Source organism: Neofelis nebulosa, chromosome 6 (assembly GCF_028018385.1).
Source record: "Neofelis nebulosa isolate mNeoNeb1 chromosome 6, mNeoNeb1.pri, whole genome shotgun sequence".
Taxonomy (NCBI): Eukaryota; Metazoa; Chordata; class Mammalia; order Carnivora; family Felidae; genus Neofelis; species Neofelis nebulosa.
Window position 1 is genome coordinate 71926817 of NC_080787.1, and position 24694 is coordinate 71951510.

The 24694-nt window shown below is 36.3% G+C and overlaps 1 protein-coding gene across 7 annotated transcripts in view; it reads left to right on the plus strand.

Moving 5' to 3' along the window:
* Positions 1-24694, plus strand: part of MYO6 (myosin VI) — a 145610-nt gene that overhangs the window by 52510 nt on the left and 68406 nt on the right. For all 7 annotated transcript variants that reach the window (XR_009263076.1, XM_058734515.1, XM_058734516.1 and 4 more), the window contains exons 2-6: positions 7557-7695; positions 12729-12798; positions 17046-17119; positions 20880-21009; positions 23434-23539. Coding sequence is in view for 6 of the 7 variants with exons in the window: in XM_058734515.1 (XP_058590498.1) it covers positions 7579-7695; positions 12729-12798; positions 17046-17119; positions 20880-21009; positions 23434-23539 (497 nt within the window). In the remaining variant the exon portion in view is untranslated. The remainder of the gene's footprint in view (positions 1-7556; positions 7696-12728; positions 12799-17045; positions 17120-20879; positions 21010-23433; positions 23540-24694) is intronic.

Below are 24694 nucleotides of genomic sequence, written 5' to 3' on the forward strand. Positions count from 1 at the left end.
GTCACTCTAGCCTTTAATACATTTGCTCCCCAGGGAGCTTTCTGGTGATATGCTTCTTACCTTTAAACAAAGAATAAACGAAAAGTTAGCTAATAACCTCTGAAAGGGTACTGATTGCCTTCTATGGATTACTTAGTGCTTCTACAGATTACAGTTGACCCTTGAAAAACTTGGGGTTAAGGGTGCTGACCACCTGCCACAGTTGGAAATCTGCATATAACTTTTTTTTTTAATGGTTATTTATTTTTGAGATAGAGACAGAGTATGTGCTGGGGAGGGGAAGAGAGAGAGGGAGACACAGTCCAAAGCAGGCTCCAGACTCCAAGGTGTCAGCACAGAGCCCGACACGGGGCTCCAACTCACGAGCTGTGAGATCATGACCTGAGCTGAACTTGGCACCCAGGTGCCCCTAACTTTTTTTTAAAATAATTTTTAAAGTTTTATTTATTTATTTTGGGAGAGACAGAGAGAACATAAGCAGGGGAGGGGCAGAGAGAGAGAGAGAATCCCAAGCAGACTCTGCAAGGGCGGCGCAGAGCCTGGCATGGGGTTCGAACTCATGAAACTGAGATTATGACCTGGGCTGAAATCAAGTTGGACACCTAACCAACTGAGCCACCCAGGCACTCCTGCATATAACTTTTGACTCTCCCAAAACTTTATTGGTAGTGAGAACTGCAAGAGATAGCTTTTTACTGTGATGCACAGTATACTGGAGAGATGAACTGTTCACTCAGAGATGATTGTCACATGGTATTTTAAGCCAGTACTCACAACACTTGAGCTTATTGCAGTAGCAAGAGGAGGTGGCTATGAAATTATTACAGTAGTACAATGTGCACTACAGTTAATTTTAGGTATTTAGTACTAATTGAATTTTAGGTATTCAGTACTAATACTGGATTCAATACTGTATCTTTTATTTTTTTATGGTTCTGTCAACTGTGAATGGTGTCATGTATGGTCTGTGTGTAAATTTTGATAAATTACAACTTTTAAAATTTATATATATTTTATGGTAGCAAATGATAAATTAGGCAAATACATATATAAATTTTATGAGACTAGTATCTATATTTTGTACATTCATGATATACCTTTTTCTTAATTTTTCAACATTTCTAGGCTATGTGGTTTGTGAGGTTTTTCAAATTGTTACAAATCTCCAAAAAATTTTCCAATGTATTTATTGAAAATCCACATGTAAGTGGACCCATGCAGTTTAAACCCATGTTGTTCAAGGGTCAGCTGTACTTCTGTAGATCACTGTAGTGCTTACTTAAAAAATTTCAGTTGTCAATTAAGTATAAAAAACGAGATAATTTTTGGTTGATGCATATTGTAGAACGTTTCCATTCTTTTCCCGAAAAACATAAGGAATTTCAAGAATTTTAAATTTGCTGACCTAACTCCAGGGGTAATGCATATATAGTCAGGCTTTAATGTGTTTAAGGTTTCTAGTATAATAGCACTGGGAATTGGGATGTCTTTAAAAACATTTTTTTCAATGTCTTTTTAAGTATTCTTCATAAGCAGACATGCCTTAATAAGTATGAATATTGATTGCATGGGTTTTTTTTCTGAATGATTTTCTGGGAGTAAATAGTAAGTAACATGTCTAAAAGAATTTTGTCTTCTGTTGTGGGATGAAAAGTAAGACTTCATTACTGAAGGAATTTGTTGTAAGTATTTAGGATTCTAAAAACAATTAAGTGAAACCTTTATTTATGTTTGAGAGAGAGAGGGAGCATGTGTGGGCAAGTGTACAAGTGGGGGAGGGGCAGAAAAAAGGCTAGAGAGAATCCCAAGCAGGCTCCCCACTGAGTTGAGGCTCATACTCACAAACCATGAGATCATGACCTGAGCTGAAATCAGAGACAGATCATTAACCGACTGAGCTACTCAGACACCCCAATTAAGTGAAACCTTATTAAAAAAAAGGTTTATTCTAAGAGAATATTAGAATAGTAAGTAGAAGATATTTAATAGGGGAGGGTATGAGTTGTCCACAGTTTCTCCAGGCACAAGTACATCATCAGTACAGAGTTAGAATAAGACAAGTTCAGATAAGAATCTGGGCTAGCTTCATGTGGTCCAAGGTCAGTGGATGTCTTTGATGACAGTGCTCAATGTGGCTGCCTCTTGGGTTATACTGCTCCAGTTTGGGCCAGTATTTTGCCTAAGTACAGGGCTCTAAGTTGGAAATAATTTTCCTTCAGAATTTTATAGGCATTGCTTCGTTGACTTCCTGCTTCAGTGTTGCTGAAGCCATTTTGATTCATGATCCTTTGGACATGACCCATGTTTTTTCCCTTCTTTTTTCTCTGATTTCTCTAGATGTGTGTAGCATCTTCTCTTTATTTCTGGTGGTCTGAAATTGGACATAGTGTCTTTGTGTGTGTGTGTGTGTGTGTGTGTGTGTTCCCAGTTATTGTATTGAGGACTTAATGGACATTTTGGCTAGACGCTAGGAAATCATGTCTTTCAGTTCTGGTGAATTTTCTTTCAACATTTTAGTTTTCTCCCTTCTATTTTTTGAGGGGGGTGGGCAGGATGTCTGTTGTTCCTGGTATTTTGATGCTTAATAATTTTACGTGTTTCATTTTCGTATCTCTTCTTTTTCTTCTCCCCCCCCCCCCACTTTTTATCTCTTTTTTTCTTGGCTTTCTGTAAAATTGCCTCAACTTTATATTTTATACCTTCTAGTGAATATTCATTTCTAGTGTTATGCTATTAAAGGAAAATTATGTTGACACTTGCTAAAATGAGAAGATTATTCAGGATTATTGTAGTAGGAGTGTATTAGTCTATTTGGTCTGCCATAACAGAATGTTATAGATTGGATGTCTTATATAATAGAAATTTATTTTTTCACAGCTCTGGAGGCTGGAAGTCTGAGATCAGGATGCCACCATGGTTGGGTTCTAGTGAGGATTGTCTTTCTGGCTTTCAGATGGCCACCATTTTGCTGTGCACTCACATGGCCCTTGGTTGGGGAGCGGGATCTGAGATCTCTTTTCCTCTTTTTATAAGACCACCAGTCCTATTGGATCAGGATCTCACCCTTGTAATGTCATTAACCTGATTACCTCCTAAAAGCCCTATCTCCAGATATAGTCGTATTACGAATTAGTGTTCACATATTAAAAAATATGAATTGAGGCGAGAATGACAAAATTCAGTCCATAACAGACACAGTTTATAACAAGGGATGTTAAAATAGGGGAGAGAGATCAGGCTCAACTTGGAGGACAGAAAAGGCAGCTGGGGATTATAGCCAATGAGCAGATTGAGAGGGTCAGTGAACAAAAGCAAAGTAAGAGAAAACAACAAGGATAAGGGATTCTTGAAGGCAGTTTAAGGATTTATATATCAAAGGTAGGGGATGAAAAACTTAATCAGATATCAAGGGAGGGGAAATTTCTCCAAAGTAGCTTATCAGGATTCTTGCTAAAACTGGCCGATGTAGGCCCAACAAGGATAGTACAGACATGGAAGGCCTAGTTACATGGCCTCATCAGGAAGCAGGCTCAGAAGAGCCTAACTAAAGTTTGGTCAAGGAGAGGGTTTTTGTTAGCAAGTGGCAATTTTTACATGTACACCATTAATTCTTTCTGGCATTTCTCTTTCCAGAGACCTGGTCTTTTCCAGAGAATAACATCTAAGCTTCTCTTGGGGTAGTGATGGGAGAGTGGGGAGGCATTTGCCTAGTGATGTGAAGTATGTGCGTGTTGGTGGTGTTAGGAAATCTCTTTCTTTTTTCTTTTTTTTTAATTACTTATTTATTATTTATTTTGAGAGAGAGGGAGAGAGAAGAGAGAGCAAGCAGGGGAGGGACAGAGAAAGAGAGTCCCAAGCAGGCTTTGCTCTGTCAGTGCAGAGCCCGATGTGTGGTTCTAAGTCATGAACTGTGAAATTATTACCTGAGCTGATATCAAGAGTTGGATGCTTAACTGACTGGGCCACCTACACACTCCAGAAATCTCTTTTTATGTATTTGTTTGTTTGTTTGTTTGTTTATTTATTTATTTATTTATTTATTTTTAACGTTTATTTATTTTTGAGACAGAGACAGAGCATGAACGGGGGAAGGTCAGAGAGAGAGAGGGAGACACAGAATCTGAAACAGGCTCCAGGCTGTCAGTACAGAGCCTGACGCGGGGCTCGAACTCACGGACTGTGAGATCATGACCTGAGCCGAAGTTGGACGCTTCACCGACTGAGCCACCCAGGCGCCCCCAGAAAATCTCTTTCTTAAACAACTTTCACCTAGTCTTTCTTATGTTAGACCCCCTCTTTTTACCCTTGGTTCTAGAAGTATTTTCGCAGTATAGTTCTCTGTCTTTTGAGATTCAGGGGTATAATGTGGGTTGTCTTCTGTCTTTCCCTATTCCTGACTTGAGATTCAGTCCTTTCAGGTTTCCTGAGTCAGTTGCCTCTCAGCCATTTGATTTTCAACTTCCCAAATATTGTTGCTGTTGTCCCCTCTTTGTTTTTTCCCATCCTTATGGATTGATTTTTTTTTTTTTTTTTTTTTGAAGAATCACTTTACTGTAGATTTAGGTATTGGATGAAGGGGCAACATTACATGTGTGCCTTTAAATCTGTTATCTTAATTAGGAAGTTGTAGCAAATTGTTCAAATAGGAAAGCAATTTAAATTGTCCAAAGGAATTTGCCATTCTTTTTTGAACTTTGGGAATTTTGCTTTGCTGTGATTTTTTTCCCCCAGATACTTAATTATTCCTAAATGATATTTCATGACTATTCTGTAATGTCCTTCTGTATTTAGAAGTATCACAAGACCATTTTTGCAAAATTTACTGGTAGCTTCAAACAATGGATATTGGGGAAAATAAGGGGAGAGGTGTGACTAGTATCTGTTGGGTATCATGAGAATGGTGATCTCAATTTTATGTCACTTAATCCTCATAGCAATTCTGTAAGGTAAGTGATATCACTTATGGGTAAAGATAAAGATAATGATCAGAGAGATTAAGTAACTTGCTTAAGAGCTAGTCAGACAGTGGTGGAGCTTAATTTCAAGCTTAGGTTTTTAAGACCTTTCAACTCTTCCTAGTTCACCATATCTTCTTACTCTTTCCAAATTGTGTGAACAATTCATTCATTCACTCAGTGAGTATTAAATTGCCTGCTCTGTGTTGGGCTTTGGGAACACAGAGAGGACTAGTTCATGCCCTGATAGAGCAGGAATGACATGGTCAGATTTACCTTTCAGTTGGATTTCTGGTGATCTGTGCACATTGGCAAGAGTAGCAGTGGGAAGCTAAGTTAATTACAGAAGTCCTAGTAAAAGGCCATGATGGTTTTGACTAGGATGGCAGAGGTGAAACAGAGAAGTGGGTAAAAATAAGATACCTGTTGGAGGTAGACTTGATAGGTTTAGAGGAGTGATACGGATTTGCAAGGAGCTAGATGAATTGAGGATGACCCCATGTTTGATTTGAACTGAGTGTTGTTGGTGCCTTAACTGATAAGAACAGGCTGGGGTGGTGGGACAGAGTAATAATATAATCATGTTACATCTTTTAGGTATATTTGTGAGGAGGAGATGTCCACTAGACGCATAAAATCTGGGGACTCAGTTCACTGGTGTTCTGGGCTAGAGCAATAAATTTGGGCATCACTCACCTAAAGATGGTACTTAAAGCCATGGGACTACATATGATTCTTTAGGTAAAGTGTGTAGATGTAAGGTGTGGTAATGTAAGTCTGCTCAATGTTACTGATTGACTTCTGTGGAGAATCTTCATTTAATTTCTTAACTTGGAATACCCATAATCCTAGTAGCCTTTGCTGCATGGGGAAAAGCACATCTCACTATTGAAGACATTAACCAACAAGTACATTGCAAACATGCCAGTTGTTACTAGCTTTTTTTTATTTTTTTTATTTTTTTATTTTTTTTTATTTATTTTTTATTTTTTTTCAACATTTTTTATTTATTTTTGGGACAGAGAGAGACAGAGCATGAACGGGGGAGGGGCAGAGAGAGAGGGAGACACAGAATCGGAAACAGGCTCCAGGCTCCGAGCCATCAGCCCAGAGCCTGACGCGGGGCTCAAACTCACGGACCGCGAGATCGTGACCTGGCTGAAGTCGGACGCTTAACCGACTGCGCCACCCAGGCGCCCCTGTTACTAGCTTTTTGATTGAACTACATACTATACATCCTTGACTTTCATAAGAAAATAGACTTGACAACATCCACAGGGGAAATCCCAGATTTGAGAATGCCACAAAAGAGGAGAGTTTATGGCACATGTATCAATTTTTCTTTAAGTATAGATAAGTAATGAAAAATAAGTTCCCACTGAGATGATGAAACCAGAACATCTAGGATCACTCACTAGCCAATTTGTGATTACCCATTAGTCTCCTAGAATCCAAGCTCATTAAAATTAAATGTCTTACATGTCATGAACCCCTTGGCATATTCTCAAAGGACAGAATTGCAAAGATATGAGATTGCTCATATTAGATATGAGATTGCTAAGCATAGAGGCTTTAGAAGAAGACTTGAAAAATTACATTAGAATTCACAATAGGCAAAAACTGGAAACGATCCCAATGTCCATCAGTAGGACAACAGGTAAACAATTGTGGTATAATCAGTCAGTGGGCTAGTATATACAACAACATGGTTGACTATCAAGAATATTTTGTTGAATCAAATAAGCCATATGCAAAAGCGGTAAGATTTCATTTATGTGAAGTTCAAGAAAAGATAAAAAGTGATCTGTGATGAGAGAAACCAGAACAGTAGATGCCTATGGGGGTTAGGGTTTGACCAGAGGAGGCATAAGGGAACTTTCAGTTCTATATGGAAATGTTCTATATATTGATGGCAGTGTTTGTTAGATGGGTATATCTAGTTGTCGAAGCTCACCAACGTGTATACATGGGATTTGTACATTTCACTGTATATAAGTTTTACCTCAGTAAAAAAAGAAAAACAAAAACAGTATGCTGAGTGGTACGTGAAGATACCATAGGGGGCAACATGGGTGAGGCATCCTTGTAGTTTCAGATTGTCAGGGAAATTTTCCCAGAGGAGATAATCTTTCACACGTCTCATTTTTATCCCTTTAGGTCTACAATGACTTTTGTTAAACTCTTAGCTAACTCCACACAATAACATCTATTCCTAGGACAACTGTTTATTGTGCTATCCAGAATACTTCAGCGAGTAAAAGGAAGTGTTGTTATAAATTACCCTGGGGCAATAAGTGAACATTATGGCTGTTTCGGTTTCTGTACTGCTCAAAGTGCAGTACTCCACTACAATCACAATTGAAGGAAGGCAGTAGCAGAGCAGGTGTTACTTAAGGGTTGAGTAGCCTCTGCTTGGTCCTTATCTAAAGGTGGGTAAAAAGGGTCAGGGTGCAGCCACAAGATGAAAGGGGGTGGGGTTTACCTGTGATAGGGTCAGACATGTGTTTCTATGAATTGCAATTCACATGTTAGCTTTCTAAAAAAGTACTTATTTTTATTTCCAAAGTTATTCATGTTGTTTTATTTGTTCCTTTCAAACAGAAAATAGATACTCCCTTCAAAAATGGAGGATGGAAAGCCCGTTTGGGCACCACACCCTACAGATGGATTTCAAATGGGCAATATTGTAGATATTGGCCCTGACAGCTTAACCATTGAACCCTTGAACCAAAAAGGCAAGGTGAGTTTCTCAGAAAGATTTCAAAATTTGATTTTTTTTTCTATAGGTGTGGCCCTTCTTAATGAAATAGATATTCCTAGCTCAGTATAAGGGAAAACAATTTTCTGGTAAGTGAATCTTAGTTTTCTAGTGAGTTATTTATTGTTTTATATTGTAGGGGAAAAATGGGATTCTATCATAAAATCAGACAAATCTAGTGAGCCTTTCATATCATTTTTAAGAAATAGTTATATGATAAAATATGAACAGTAACATTTTTATTCCTTATATTGCTCAAGTTATTAATATGTCTGTGATGTAGTCAGTATATTACAAAAGTATGAAAAGTGAATGGGATTATTTTACTAAATTTTGCTTTTTGCATTAGCTTCTAGATGATTTTCTTAAGCTTTTTATTTACTTAAATTTATTAGCATGAGATTAGATACTTAATAGAGCATATTCTATTAAGTACAGATACTTAAGTCTTAAACATACCTACCTATTATTATTGTGTTATAATGATAGCTTTTTGTTATAATGATAGTTTTTAAAACATAAAAGCATACTTTAATTTTGTACACATGGCATCTGTTTATTTTCTTTTTTGTTTTTTTTTCCAATGTTTATTTATTTTTGAGAGATAGAGTCAGAGCATGAGTAGGGAAGGGGCAGAAAGAGAGGGAGACACAGAATCCAAAGCAGGCTCCAGGCTCTGAGCTGTCAGCACAGAGCCTGACATGGGCCTTGAACCCATGAGAACCTTGAGACCATGACCTGAGCCAAAGTCAGATGCTTAATTGACTGAGCCACCCAGGCGCCCCTATTTCTTTTTATGCCTAGACATAGACTAGACAGTATTACAAAATGGGAGTTTGGGGAAAAAGTGGTCTGGAGTCTCTTTGGTCTTCATGGGGACTGTAAGGTCTGCCTTTGTGGGAGAACTTAACAATTTTCAGTTTAATAAATACTGTTAAACACCTCTTACTAAATTAAATTTGTTGATGTCATTTGTTTACTTTAGACTTTGAGAATGTTCGTGAATAATTTATATTCTACTGATACATGGTTAACTAATGCCATATGACTGCCATCCTTCTGGGAACCTTAGAAAAACAAGGTGGATCTCTCATGAGGTCTTTTCACAGAGAAAACTATTCTGTTACTGTAAACAACCCAGGAACCTAAATGCATAATATATAATGTGCCATGTTAGAGGAGGCCAATTAAAGATGCTCTCAGGCAAGAAAACACAAAGTGTTTCTAGTTTTTCCTCTTATTAACCAAGGACCTCTTTGTACTTACAATGCCATACATGTTCAGAGAATGAAAGGGTTAAGAAATAAGTTCAATTATTTTCATGTATTTGAAATTGTAGGGGAAGGAAAATTTTCCTCTACTCTTTCAGGTCCCTGGCTGGACCTAAGAATCAACTGACATAAGACAGAGTCACTGTTAAAAAGCATACCATTTTTATTACATTTTTACATGTACTTGGGAGCCTTCACAAGAGAATGAAGATCCAAAGAAGTGACCAGAGGAGAAAGGTTTTATACCTTTTTGACAAAGAAACAAAAAAATTTGTGAAGAATTGATAAGACAAACGGGGTTTGGGCTAAGGGTAGTAGTACATTGTGGTGAAGTAATTAGGAAGATAAGAGTTAGTATGACTAAGTTATAGATTTCTCTTGGCCTTGATTCCCTTTCTCTTCTTTCTTCCTGGTACAGGGAGGTCACTTTTCACATAGGAATTTTATGTCCTGATTTCAGGGATAAAAAGGAGGGTGACAGTGGCATTCTTTCACCTGCTGTTTCTCAAGAGCCGTTTAATTCAAAATGATCAGTATGTCAAAGTAGTATATTTAGGGAGGGATAGAAATTTAGTGAGCCTTTCATTATCCTTCAAAGTCTTTTTTCATTTTTGTTTAATGTATTTCATACGCACAGTAAATGAAAAGGCTGCAATGAAATGAAAAGTATTATTTTCTAAGTATATTCTATATATATTTTGTTATATCCACAGGTGACAAAATAATTCAATTCAGTCATAGAGGAAGCTTGATTTATGAATATATGCTTTTTCATATTTTAAATATCTTATGTGCTTTCAACTGTGCCTTATTAGTATTAATCAGGTACATATAGAGAACCAATAAAAACACTTAAGATTTAAAATGTGGAGTTATGAAAACTTATGGATCTGTAGGTTATTCTATAAATGAAGAAGCTTCTTTCCGTAAAAATGTTTTGGAGGTTAACAAATTCACAGGGATTGCTTCTAACTTTGATTTTTTTTCCCTACTCTCTGAGCAGGGTCTTAATAAATTATAAAATGACATAATAATCATACAGTTAAAAAGATCCATAAGAGAAGTAATCTTTTACTTAGGTAATTCCTGGTAGAGAGATCATCATCTTTTGAATATTAAGGAATTCAGTGCACAAAGTGATGGACAAGTCCAGTAGATCTGTTTGCTGATATAGTAGAAAGAATGGAAGAGGGTGTGATTGACTCTAGTGGGAAACATGCCTTTGATGATAGTAATGGCTTTTAAAATTTTTTGATTGTGACCAATAGTAAGAAATAGATTTTACATTGCATTTGATATGTGTGTTGTATGTGTGTGTATTTATAAGAAAGAGATTATATATGTCAGAGAGTAGTATTGTGCATGTGAATGCATATTCATGAATGAAACATTCTTACTGATGCATTCTGATGTTTTCTAATATCTTTTATTCTGTTAAAAATGCTGTCTTGAACCTCTAAGTCGATTTCATGTTCCCTATTTGCAGCAGACCGGACTTCAAGCTAAAGCCCTCAATATATGGCTTATTAAGGGTCTACATTTTCTTTCTCTCTCTACTTTGCTAGTCTTATCTTTTATCAACCAACCATTTCCTCCTCATACTCCTGCCATCTGCTTATTTCTAGTGTGTCTGTTCCTCCTTTTCTTCCATTCTTCCTCTCCAGTGTTTATCAAGCCCTCACCATGAACCAGATGGTTTTGGGTGCTTAGTGTCCTTGCTCACAGTACTCATTTTACTTGGAATGCCACTTTCCATAGTTTTTTACTTAGCAAATACTATTTATTTCTCAAGATTCTGATTGAGGTCACCTCCTTTATGAATTTTTTCTACAGATGCCTGATCTCTTCCTCCTCCTCCTATGCAGTAGAATTTACTGTTGATTACTTCTTAGGAGTGGTAAAAATTCTTAGCTGCCTGTAATATTTTATCAGAAATGTTTGTTTACATTTCTCTGTCCCTCCCTACTAGACTATAATCTTCTCAAATGCAGAAACGTATTTGTCCATTTGGTCATTGGAGCTTGATGTGCTGTGTTTGATGTGTGGTACATGTTTACTGCTGGTGATTAGTGTGTGCTTTGTTATGTGATCTTCCCTTGTTGGGAGAAAAAGCATCCTCCCTGTAAAAGAAAACAATTGCTTTAATGAAACAAATTTTCTTTCTTATTGAGAAAGAAGGCAGTAAAGGAGAGAAGATGAGGGCTGGTGGTAACTGGGGGATGAAGGAGGGAGGGAAACTATATTTTAGGACCCATTACTGGCCTTTTACTCCTGCTCTTAACCTTTCCATTTTAGGATTTTGTTGTCTTCCACTTCTCCATTTTCTGGCTTTCTGGAACCTCTTCTGTTTCACGTGGCTCCTAACAAGATAGAACCCAAACCTGGGTCTGAGGAGTCCTTACCCCATTTTCCACATCTGTGAAAGAATGCTAATGTCTGTGACTTTAGCAGTTATTTTTTAATGTGTTTTCCTATAGAATCATTGTTATAAATTGTGGATTGCTTTATATTACCATTAATATACTTAATACATTATGGATCAGTTCTGATTTTGTGGTCTATCCTCTAAACCTTTGCACATTTACAACATTAAGAACATGTGTACTGGGTTCCAAATAATTAACTTCCAGAGTTTTTAGGACATAAAAGTTTTCTAATTTAGGTGTGACTTTCAGTTGAGGTATTACCAGCAGCCTGGATTTTACTCTTTATAGCAGTAGCTTTGTGTTACACTCTTGCATATATGTACATATGTAGACCTATAAATATTATTTTAAAATAATTGAACATTTTTCCTTAGAGTGTTATTTGATATGGATGGAAACTTCAACCACAAGAGTAATTGTAATTGTTTGAGAAGTACAAATTTATAAATAACTGCTAGAATGATATGAATAAAATTTAATTCTCTTTAGGTGTAATTCTCTCTGGCAAGATACTATCTTAATTCTAGAGTTTCTGCCATAGCATTTAAGTGATATAATAAATACAGACTCATTCATAGATATCTGTAATTTTATGGACCACATAGTTTTGGATACTGTTTATATTTCTGACACATTTCTGTACAGGAGTTTGGATCTAATATGTTTTACTCAAACAATAGCATTAATTAAATAATAGTCTGTGCTGTTGGTATATCTGACTGGATGTTACTTTTTTTTTTTTTTTTTTTACAATAAAATCACTGTATATACAAACATTAAAAATTTTATTTTTTAAAAAGTTGCTAAAGTACATACCATGTAAATTTAATATTTAGTTACTTCTGAGGGGCACCTGGGTAGGTCAGTTGGTTTAAGTGTCTGACTCTTGATTTTGGCTCAGGTTGTAATCTCATGGCTTGTGAGTTTGAGCCCCTCATCATGCTTGGGATTCTCTCTCTCCCCTTCTTTCTGCCCCTACCCCTCCTGCTCGCTCTCTCCAAAGAAATAAAACTTAAAAAACTTTAAAAAAAAATATTAATATATTTCTTATTTTGTCTCATTCTGGGTGTTAGAGGACAGGATGTTTTTTATTGATTTCTATTATTGATTTTATATTCATGATAAAAGTGCATAATATTTGAGTAAAGTTATTATCCTCTTTTTGGGTTAGTGATTTATTTAATAGAAGGATCTTGTATTATATTTTAGTGAAGAGCATATTGTTGCTATTATTACAATGTATGCAACCAATTAAGTTCATTTATTTTTCTTTCTGTTTATAAGCTGCTAGTTTAATGAGCTCTTGTTTTTTTGTTAGACATTTTTGGCTCTCATAAACCAAGTGTTCCCTGCAGAAGAAGACAGCAAAAAAGATGTGGAAGATAATTGTAAGTATCAAGTTAAAAAATAGTTCTTAGCACAGAAAAGGAAGCTATCCTTCCAAAAAATAAACCAGTGGTTATATTACTAGGTATACTATACTGGTTCAGAAGAAATGTAGCCTTTTGACATGAAGGTTCATGTGAATGGAGGAGCTCAAAAGTCCTGAATTCATTATTGTTTCACATTTGCACTTTGGTGAAAGAGTCTCTTGAATGCCCTTTTAGTGTTATCTCAGTTGGGTAAATGTGGGGAATGGTAATAATTTACTATGAAGCCTGAACTAAAGATCTCTTGTTAACAGTTTGGAAAGAGTTATTTTGAGCCTCCTCTAGAATCAGATGATTTTTATGGTAGTATATGTGGTTCAGTAATTTGGAAGTTGAGTCAAGAGGACCCATTTAATGTCACTGTTTAGAGGAAACAGACATTAAAAAAATGTATAATAAGAGGAGCCTGCGTGGCATAGTTGGTTGAGCCTCCGACTCTTGATCTCTGCTCAGGTCATGATCTTGCGGTTTGTGAGTTCGAGCCCTGCATCGGACTCTGCACTGATGGCGTGAAGCCTGCTTGGGATTCTGTCTCTCCATCTCTCTGCCCCTCCCCAGCTTGTGCGCTCGCGCTCGCTCTCTCTCTCTCTCTCTCTCTCTCTCTCAAAATAAATTAACTTAAAAAGTTTTTAAATGTATAAGTACTAATTAAAAAATTGATTTTAGGACATTATATTTTACCTTAGCATGTTTGGTGGAAAAACTATACAGTGAACCAGGCCATGTTTATTCTTTTGTTTTCAAGGTTAAGCAGTTTCATTTTTTTATTTGGCAGTAAATATTTAAGAATCATATCTAGTTGTCTTGGTATCATTATTGGTATCTGACATTAAAAACTGTCTACTTAACGAGGTACCTGAGTGGCTTAGTCAGTTAAGTGTCCAACTTCGGCTGAGGTCATGATCTCACAGTTTGTGAGTTGAGCCCTGCATCGAGTTCTGTGCTGACTTTGGAGCCTAGAACTTGCTTCAGATCCTGTATCTCCCTCTCTCTCTGCCCCTCCCCTGCTTGCACCCTGTCTCTCTCTCAAAAATAAATAAACATTAAAAACAAAACAAAACAATTCTCCATTTAAAACAGGTAAGAGGTGCCTGATTGGCTCTGTTGGTAGAGCATGCAATTCTTGATTTTAGGGTTTTGGGTTCAAACCTCACATTGGGTGTATTTTAAAAATAAAATCTTAAAAACAAAAAAAGGTAAGAGAAAGGAATGTATTTTGTCCTTGTTGATTTTTCTTTAGAGTTCACATTTGAGTAAGCCTCTAATGTCCCAAGTATGGATGGGACAGCATGGAATAGTGGAGTAATAGGAGACACAAGGGACTCAGGGAGAGCCTGAGTTCACATTCTGACTATGCTGTTAGAAAGATGTGTGCCTGTGAGCAATTTATCTCTCCTCTTAGAGCATCTCATCTGTAAAATGGGAGTAATAATGTGTATGTGGCATGTTTAGAGATGATATATTTAAAATCCGTGGTGTAGTGCCTGACCTTCATCAGTCTCTCATATGGTAGCTGTTATTATTTGGTGTAAGAGATTGAGGAAAAAAAATTTGGATTTCCGTTTTCCCAATTTCTCAAAATTGATGGAGAATTTGTCTTAATAGCAATCACAACAACAACAACAACAACAACAACAACAACAACAACAAAAACTGAAAAGAAAGTAAGTGCAAAAGAAAGAATGAGATTCTACTATATATAAAATAAGAGAGAATTCTGTTAAAACTTCCTGGGACATTCAGAACTATGAATTAATCCTGTTCACATATTATAATAATGTTTTTTTTGTTTATATATCCACATGTAGCTAAACATAATAAATGGTTTTGAATTATTTCTAATGCATTAATAATAATTTTTTTTTTAACATTTATTTATTGTTGAGAGACAGAGACAGAGCATGAGCAGGGGAGGGGCAGAGAGAGAGGGAGACACAGAATCTGAAGCAGGCTCCAGGCTTTGAGCTGTCAGCACACAGCCCAATGCGGGGCTCAAACCCATGAACTGTGAGATCATGACCTGAGCTGACATTGGATGCTTAACCGACTGAGCCACCCAGGCGCCCCTGATCCATTAATATTTTAGAACTTGGTTGTATGATATTCTCTCTGCTTCCTTTAAGTAATAATTCCTACTCCCACAATACACTGCCCTGGGAACGCTAATCATTTAAACCTGTAGTGACATGTGAATGACTGCTTGCTCTCATTTCCTTTACCTTCTTCCACCAACACATCCCCAGATATTTCAGGAATATCTGTTAATGAAACTCAACTAAAATATCTGCCAATGGACACAAGGATCTTCTTCTTAAATTGTAATGCATGGGCTATTCCATTTTCATTAAGACGTGGAAAGGTCACAATGGTTGTTCAGAAGAAGGTGAGAGATGGGGGAGTGGTTGAACATCGATAAGAAAAGATGACATGTAAGTCAGGCTCCTGGGATGAAGGTGGGAGAAGTGCAGGGATATAGAAAGGTTGGTGACCAGAACCTAAATTGGATACACCTCTGCTGCCTAACTCCTCTAAATCTTTCTCAATTCAAGGGAAAGATGCCATTCATCTGTTAGGAGGCTTCACCCACCAACTTACTTCTTGTTTTATTCTGCCTTAAGTGGCATTAGGAAACAGTGAGACACATGTCCTGGGAAAGTGAACTGGCTACATTATATGACTATAGAAGCATGGGCAGTCTTTATTGAGATAGATATAGCAAGAGACTCTTGTTTGACAGAATTGATTAGGTACTGAATTTTATGTTAGGCATATATACAGTGTAGGTATAAGTACGACTTCCGTGAAGGATTAAGTAAACAAGCAAATTAATCAGGCATAGTTCTGCCTTCAAGGATCTATCTGGTTTAATAGCCAAAATCAGATATATACAAAATGATAATCATCATATAGGCAGTCTGGGCTAAGTACCATAAAGAAAGTACAAAGAAGAAAGTAGTTCTAGTGGTGGTGGTGGTGGTGGTGGCAGTAGCAAGAATGGGGAATTTTCCTTTGAGAGATAATTTTTGAACTGACCTTAGAGGATAGGTAGATTTTTGACACCTAGAGATACAGAGGTGGAGTCCAATGCATGAATATGTTTGGGTTTGATAAGTAGTTTAGTCTACCTGCAAGTTAGACCATAGTAAAGGGAGTTGTGGAAAATTATATGAAAAGATCAGTTGAATGCAAGTTTAATAAAGGACTTGAATATCAGACTTGAATATGGACTTTGGTAGTTGATGGAATCTCGCTGATATATTTTGAGGAGGAGAGAGCTTTTTAATTAGTTTTCTAGCATAGTTAGATTCATGTGCTGAGTAGTCTGGATGGATTGGAGAAAAGAGAAAATGCTAATAATAGAAACAAAGTGGTTGGGAAAAAGTGGTTTTGTCTACTTCAGCATGTGGTAGAAATGGAGAAATGAAACTCAAGTGATTGGAGGGCTGGGAGAGTAGATTAGGCTGGGAGAATAGAGTAAATCAGAGTACATTATATTATTTTAATGTTACATATCATATAAGGCACATTAACAATATTGTATATATATGTGTATATATGTATGTATGTATATATATGTGTGTGTGTGTATATATATATATATATATATATAATGTAATATTATACTCTGACATATGAGTAGAGCAGATCTCAGAAAAATAAGATTTCTACCCTGATTGTGTTGTTGAGTAGTTGCATGTCCTGGGTTAACACATACCATTTTTGCAGGACTCTTATTTCATATCAGTTGTGAAGTACTGACTGATCTGATGGCCCCACTCATTCTAAAATTTTATCTTTTGTAGTTTTTCTGTAAAATTCTGAGCATCAGATTTAATTAGTGGATTCACTTTGTTGTATTGAAAGTATATTAAAATCAATGCTATCTGAAGTAGTACTTTCTTTCCACTTGAATTGTACTGAACTTTTTAACCAGTGTTCATTAATGTGTACTCACTTGGTATTTGCTAGATGTACTTACTTGGTTGGAACTATGTTGTTTAATGATATCACTGTAACACATGTGTAGATTGGAGGTATTTTAAATTGGCCTCTGGGGTTTACATGTACCAGTGTTTTAAAAAGATGGAATTAAATCTAACCTAGTAGGTGGATTTTTAGCTTGGATCAAAGTGATTCAGATTTAGATAGTATTAATTTGATTTTACTTTTCGAATATTTAAAGATTTACAAATTTTATGTTTCAGGTTCACTAATGTATTTAAATGAAGCCACTCTTCTTCATAATATCAAAGTTCGATACAGTAAGGACAGAATTTATGTAAGTATTTTACCTATGATTTAGGTTTTTGTGGGGATAATTGTTTTACATGCTACTGTTTGATTTTGTTAAGCTTCAAATTTTCTAACAGATCAAATCTTGTTCTGAGCCTATTGAATAGAGTATGACCTCCATGTGGATAAGGATTTTTTTCTAAAAGTTTACTGCTCTAATTCCATGGCTAGGAACATGCATCATACATCATAGGCACTTAATAAATATTTGTGGAATGAAACAATGAATTCAGAGCATCATCTTTCAGACTTGAAAATGTCCAATTTAGTTTAAAAAAATTAATTATTTTGGGTTTTGATTTCTTATTTTTGGTATATGTCTATAGATACGTTAATTCACTGTTCACAGTATTCTGCAAAAATTTAAGATAACTATAAAGAATATATGTTGAAATAAAAATTTTGATGGTAAAGAAATGTACATTAAAGTAGAAGGCAGTGCCTGAGGAAATCTTAAGAACATCAAAACACTGATCATAGAAATAGTTGCAATATTTCATTAAACCCGAGATGACTTACCTTAAAAAACCAGAATATTAAAAAATGAAAGACAATGCTTTTAATATAAGCTAGGGTTTACACCACATTTTTCAGATGGATACTTAATTGGTATGTTTTAATTATAATTATTCATTGGGTATGTATGAGGTTTTTATTTTAATATGACCTACTTGTAAATTCCTTTGTTGGCTGGAGATAAATTACCACACTGTAGTTCTCCTGTTCTAAAGATGGGACTCCATTATTTTTGAAAGAAGAAAACACATGGCTTCTTTGACTCTCCCCAGATCAAATAGCAGTCTTAATCTTTTATATCACTATCAATTCTCCTAATTATACTCACTTAATTCTGACTAAATTACCTTTGTCTTTGCCATCTGTCCAAGTAGTGACAGCTGGGAAATAGAACTAGTCTTTTTAGAAGAGTTTACTTGCTGTCTTTCAATTGTATATAATATTAGTCCTCACTTTCTTGTTTGATTTTTTTTTTTTTCAAATTCAACTAGTCAGGGAATATATTTGGGTTGATATATGGTTATTTTTTTTAATTTTTTTATTTTTTGGTTATTCTTGATTAGAAATATATTTAGAAGCAAAACTCACTCAGTCGGCAGACTCATACTTAGTATCTGATGTGTGCTAAATGCTGTTTTAGTTACCAAAATAATGCCCATTTTTAAAATTTGTTAAAACAAATTTGTTTTTTCTTTAATTTTTTTTTAAAGTTTATTTATTTTCGAGACAGAGAGAGACAGAGCATGAACGGGGGAGGGGCAGAGAGAGAGGGAGACACAGAATCGGAAGTAGGCTCCAGGCTCTTATCCATCAGCCCAGAGCCTGACGCGAGGCTCAAACTCACGGACCGCGAGATCGTGACCTGAGCTGAAGTCAGACGCTTTACCGACTGAGCCACCCAGGCGCCCCAAAACAAATTTGTTTTAACAGATTTGTTAATCTTTGAAGTAGAACTGGTCACTATTTTGTCTGTACATGTCTTATATTAATAACTTGGTGGTAGAGCAATCATTTATTTGAGCAAATTTTAATTGTATATTTTTTCTAGAAGTTTGGAAAATTTTTATTACTTTTTTAAAATTTTAAAATATTTTATTTATTTTTGAGAGAGAGAGCAAGTAGGGGAAGGGCAGAGAGAGAGAGGGAGACAGAGGGTCCGAAGCGGGCTCTGTGCTGACAGCAGAGACACGAGCTCACAAACCGTGAGTTCATGACCTGAGCTGAAGTTAGACATTCAACCAACTGAGCCACCCAAGCACTCTGGAAAATTTTTATTACTTTTATAAGAATGATTATCCTTTTGAAGAATTGAGATACTTTATTTTTATTTGGGATGTTTATACAAAAGCTTAACACTCATAGGATTTTCATTGGTTTTTTAATGTTTCTTTGTTGGTGTGGTATTGCACATGCTGACCTGTCCATTAATAACTGAAGGTTTACATGCATATTAATTATACTTTCAAGAAAATTAGTTTTCTTTTTTTCACATTTAGTTGACCTATAAGTCTTTTCTAAATTGCACGATTGATAGAAAAAATGATCTATTTGTGAAACTTAAGTTTTGGTTTCTCATGTATAATGTCTGTATCACTCTGGAGTATTTTAGGGTTATTCCTAGCTTTTTAGATCTTTCTTAACCGAAGATACGTATGCAGTTAGGCAAATGACCTCTATTAGTGGCTGTTTGGCATCATCAGCTTCTGTTTGGAAAACCAGTGTTTTCAAAGTTAACTGAAGCCATGATTAGTATGTTTTTTTAGCCAATTATGTCTTTTGGTAATAAAACCATCAAAATAACCATCTAGTTATTATTACTATAACATATGGAAGAGGAGGAAACAGTTTGAAATAAGAGTTTACATTTGATATTTTTCTATTTCTCATCAACCAGAATTATCACTGTTCTTCCTTACAGTTGAGTAGAACTCACATTTAACATTTTTATTGGTTACTAATATCTCTGTAACTTTCCTTTGTCTCCCATAGAAATATTTTAAAATTTTAAAAATTAAAAATTTTTTTATTCCATTGCAGTAAACATCTTTGAGAGCATTCACTGAATTTTAGATTAGTAATCTGAGAGTCCAGGGTTTCTGCATCATTTCCCTTCTACAACTAGAAGCAGAAAAGAGAAAAGTATGGTAGAAAAGAGAAAAAATATGGTCCTGCCTGCCCCAGTTTGGCCAGTAAACCACTGCTAATTGCTAAACCACAACTCTTTTTCTACCCACAAGGAATTTTATAAATCCTATTGGTGCTTTTTTTCTGGTCTTTTAGAACCACAGTTAAATTCCAAATTTAAAAGCAAACTTAAGTTGCTCATTAAACATTTAGCCTGTCAGTGTTCTAGGCAATGGTTAGCATATGTTGTTTTGCAAAAATCTGGGACTAAGTGGTCACCACAGCACTAAATCAGTCTCTTTGGCATTCAGTGATGGGGATAGGCCTAGAGGATCCTGTGAGTTATATTAAGCTCTTCGGTAGCACTGTAAATAAAGTAGTCCAGGTGAGGAATATAAATGACCAAAACTCGAGCTGTAGAAATAGAACTAGGAGGATGGGTTCCATAAATGGAGTCAACAGAAGAAGGCTAATTGATATGGAGACTTCGACACTGCTCTTTGTCTGTGGCTTGGTGGTGATGCCATAAACCAGGGGGCAGGGGTTGCATATAGGAGGAGAGCATTTTCTTTGAGGCAAACGGTGGGGGGGGGGGCGGTCAAGAGAGATAATCTTGATTTTGGATATGCAGAGTTTGAGATGCAGATGGGGTGAGAAGATGAAAATATTTATTAAAAGTTAGAGAAATACAGGTCCTGTAGAGGGAATGTTTAGGGCTGGAAATGCCGATTTAGGAATCCTAATTTATATAGAGAATTAAAGGTGTCTATTTGCTGAATTTTCTTTTTCCTATGACCCTTGTTTGGTTTTATTTTTTAATTTTTTTAATGCTTATTTGTGAGAGAGAGGGAAAGAGAACACGCATGTGCGAGAGCAAGTGGAGGAGGGGCAGAGAGAACAGGAGACACAGAATCCCAAGCAGGCTTCAGACTCTGAGCTGTCAGCACAGAGCCTGACGTGGGGCTCGAACTCACAAACTGCAAGATCATGACCTGGGCCGAAGGCAGACACTTAACCACTGAGCCACCCAGGCACCCTGACCCTTGTTTGGTTTTAAATGAAAATGAACTATTGGAAAATTTTACGTTTATGCCTTTTCTGTTTAGACATATGTCGCCAACATTCTGATTGCAGTGAACCCATACTTTGACATACCTAAAATATATTCTTCAGAAACAATAAAGTCGTATCAAGGAAAATCTCTTGGAACAATGCCACCTCATGTCTTTGCAATTGGTAAGTAATTTAATTGTATTTTAATTTTTTGCCTTATACAAATTTGCTGTTTTTCTTTTGGGTTAATAAAAGATACCATGAATTGAATATGTATTTTGGTGGGCCTTTATGCATTTTGAATGTATCACCTTTATTTAGGAGCATGTATCTTATACTGGATAGGGAAGACTACTTTTGCAGAATGGGGCAATTGTACATCATTATTTTTGTTAAATGTCTGTGTCCTCTTAAGTTTGTCCACCCAGTTGAAAGTAGGACATAATAAAAGCTGACATAATGGTTCTTTTTGACTTCTCAGCACGATTAGCTCCATCTTGAAAGTGTCCTTCTTCATAGCTTTGGAGCTCAGACTTTCCAGTGTTACCCAGGTCATCACTTGTAAGGGTGTTACTAGGGCTAGATAAGAGTTTGTTAAGAGCTGACGTTTTCCATGCCTTATCTTGCATCAGGGGTTTATAGAATATTAAGGATTGAAAACGATATATGCTTCTAGGGAATCTGTGTGGGAAGATAGCAGTCTTTGCCTTTCTTGGGTCTTCTCTCATTTTTTTTTTTTTTTTAAGTTTATTTATTTTGAGAGAGGGAGAGAGCACGAGTAAGGAAGGGGCAGAGAGAGAAGGAGAGAGAGAGAATCCCAAGCAGGCTCAGAGCCCATTGTGGGGCTTGAAGTCATGAACCGTGAGATCACCACCTGATCCGAAGTCAGATGCTTAACTGAGTGAGCCACCCAGGTGCCCAGGTTTTCTCTCATCTTGAAGGACTTTAGCTCTGAGGAACATAGAGATGGAGCTTTTTGACACACATACTCTCATAGCTGGTGACTGCAAGTACAAAGATGTTAGTTAACCCTTTGGATCCAGACATAACCAACAGTTAAGTGCTGACATGTTTTGGTACTAGTTCTTGGTGCAGTCTGTTTCGCTTTGGGCTTTCTTTTGATGCCTGTGTTTTGGCCAAGCTAGGCTTCACTTCCTAATTTGGCTGACTTGTGTACTGTGTACTACTACACAGAGTGACTATGTCACCCAAATCCAGTGCAATAGCAGATTGACTTTTAGTTCTGAGATGCTCTGATGGGCGTTAGTATGCTTTCTATGAGCTAGCAAAATGGTACAAAATCCTTAGAACCTGAATATGACCAAGCTCATTACTGGAGAGAAATTATATGTTCAAAATGTAAATAAACTGACTTTTATTTTCAGTTCTTTACTGTTAAACATATTTAGAATGATATGAAAGTGAGTGGAACAGATTGCTGATAAATTGGGCAGAAGGATGTGTATACTCTTGCATGTAGTTTGCATTTGGTCTAATAGAGTAAAAGCCATTTGTAAAGCCTTTTCTTCACTTGTATGGGTAGCATATGTCTGAAGTGAGAAATAATTGTGTTATAGGGTTAAATTGGTTAGAACCTAATTTTGAATTAAAATTGTTTTTAAATTAAAAAAAATTTTTTTAATTTATTTTTTAGGGAGAGGGGAAGAGAGTGTGTGTGTGTGCACGAGCAGGGGAGGGGCAGAGGAAGAGGGAGAGAGAAAATCTCAAGTAGGCTCCATGCCCAGTGAGGAGCCCAATGCAGGCTCAATCTCATGACCCTGAGATCATGACCTGAGCTGAAATCAAGAGTCAGAGACTGAGCCACCCAGGCACCCCTGAATTAAAATTGTTTTAATATGAGACTACTTTAATTAAAAAGTAGAATTAAATTGTGCTCAACTTGTGTTCTTAATACTACCACACAGATTTTGCATTTATGTATTTATTTTCTCCAGCAGAACTTTTGTTTGCCAGATTTCTTAATTGGTAGGTGTTAACTTGCTTTTCTCTGGGGCCCTCATTAGTTATGCACTGTGAGCATTTTGTTTTGTTTTGTTTTGTTTTTAGACCTGCTTTGGAATTGGGAAGAACTGAGCCACAGCTCATAATATGAAAACATTTTAGTGCAAAAAATTAAGAGTTGTTTATTTGGATTTCATATTACTTAGCTGTCAGGGTAGTAAGATAGGACATTTAGTGTAAAAACTATTTAGAGATGTTTTGAACACTTGAGTGATTTTATTTTAAAATGTTACTAGCTGTATGGGTGCCTGGGTGGCTCAGTTGGTTAAGCCTCCGACATCGGCTTGGGTCATGATCTCATGGTCTGTGAGTTTGAGCCCCTCGTCAGGCTCTGTGCTGACAGCTCTGAGCCTGGAGCCTGCTTCAGATTCTGTGTCTCCCTCTCTCTCTGCCCCTACCTTGCTCAGTCTCTCTCTCTCTCAAAAAGTAAATAAACATTAAAATTTTTTAAATGTTACTAACTGTAAACATACATTTATAATTTCTTTAAGAGCAAGTGCTCTTTGATAGTAAAATAACTTTCAGTCATTTAGTAAATTTGTATTTAACACACTGCTCATTATTAATGTGTTATTTTAACCCTAGCTGATAAGGCTTTTAGAGACATGAAAGTGCTCAAGATGAGTCAGTCTATCATCGTATCTGGAGAATCAGGAGCTGGCAAAACAGAAAATACAAAATTTGTTTTAAGGTGAGGAGTATTTAGCTAACCTGGAATATTTTGAACAGGTTGTTTTTTTTGTTTTTTTTTTTATTTTTGGTAAAAAAAAATATCTATCTATCGCATAACATCTATCTATCTATCTATCTATCTATCTATCTATCTATCTATCGCATAACATTTACCAGTTCAAGCATCTCTAAGTGTGCAGTTCAGTAGTATTACATATATTCACATTGTTCACCTAATATCCAGAACTTTTTATTTCACAAAACTGAAACTGTGTGCTCATTGAACAACTCCATTTTCCCCTATCCCAGCCCCTGGCAATTACCTTTCTGCTTTCTGCTTCTGTGATTTTGACTACTCTAGATACCTCATATGAGTGAATCATACAGTATTTGTCTTTCTGTGACTGGCTTATTCCACTTACATAATGTCCTCAAATTTTATCCATGTTGTATCATGTGTCACAATTTCCTTTCCAAGGTGAATACACCTGTGGGGTATGAATATACCACATTTTGTTTACTCATTCATTCATCAGTGGGTGCTTTGGTTATTTCCACGTCTTGGCTGTTAGGAATAGTGCTACTGTGAATGTGTTGTGAACAAAGAGATACAAATATGTCTTTCATTGAACAGGTTGACTTTGAATACATTTGCATACTTTATTTTATTTTTTAAAAATATTTTATTTTTAAGTAATCTCTACACCCAGTGTGGAGCTTGAACCCACAACCTCCAGATCAAGAGTTGTATGCTCCACTGACTGAGTCAGCCAGGTACCCCTTCCATACTTTATGACACAGTTTAAAATGGTGGGGTCTTGGTGTACCTGGGTGGCTTAGTCAGTAAAGCGTCCGACTTCGGCTCAGGTCATGATCTCACAGCTTGTGAGTTCGCCTTGCATTGGGCTCTGTGCTGACAGCTCAGAGCCTGGAGCCTGCTTCCGATTCTGTGTCCCTCTCTCGCTCTTCCTGTCTCCTGCTCATGCTCTGTCTCTCTCTTGCTCTTTCTCTCTCAAGAATAAATAAAACATTAAAAAAAATGTTTAAAAAGCTATAACAGAATAGTTGCATTTAAATATAAATTTGTAAATTTTAAATAAATAGTTGTAGTGGTGATCCAAGTTTAAATTTTACATGTGTTAAATGATATTAAAATTACAAATATGTACAACAT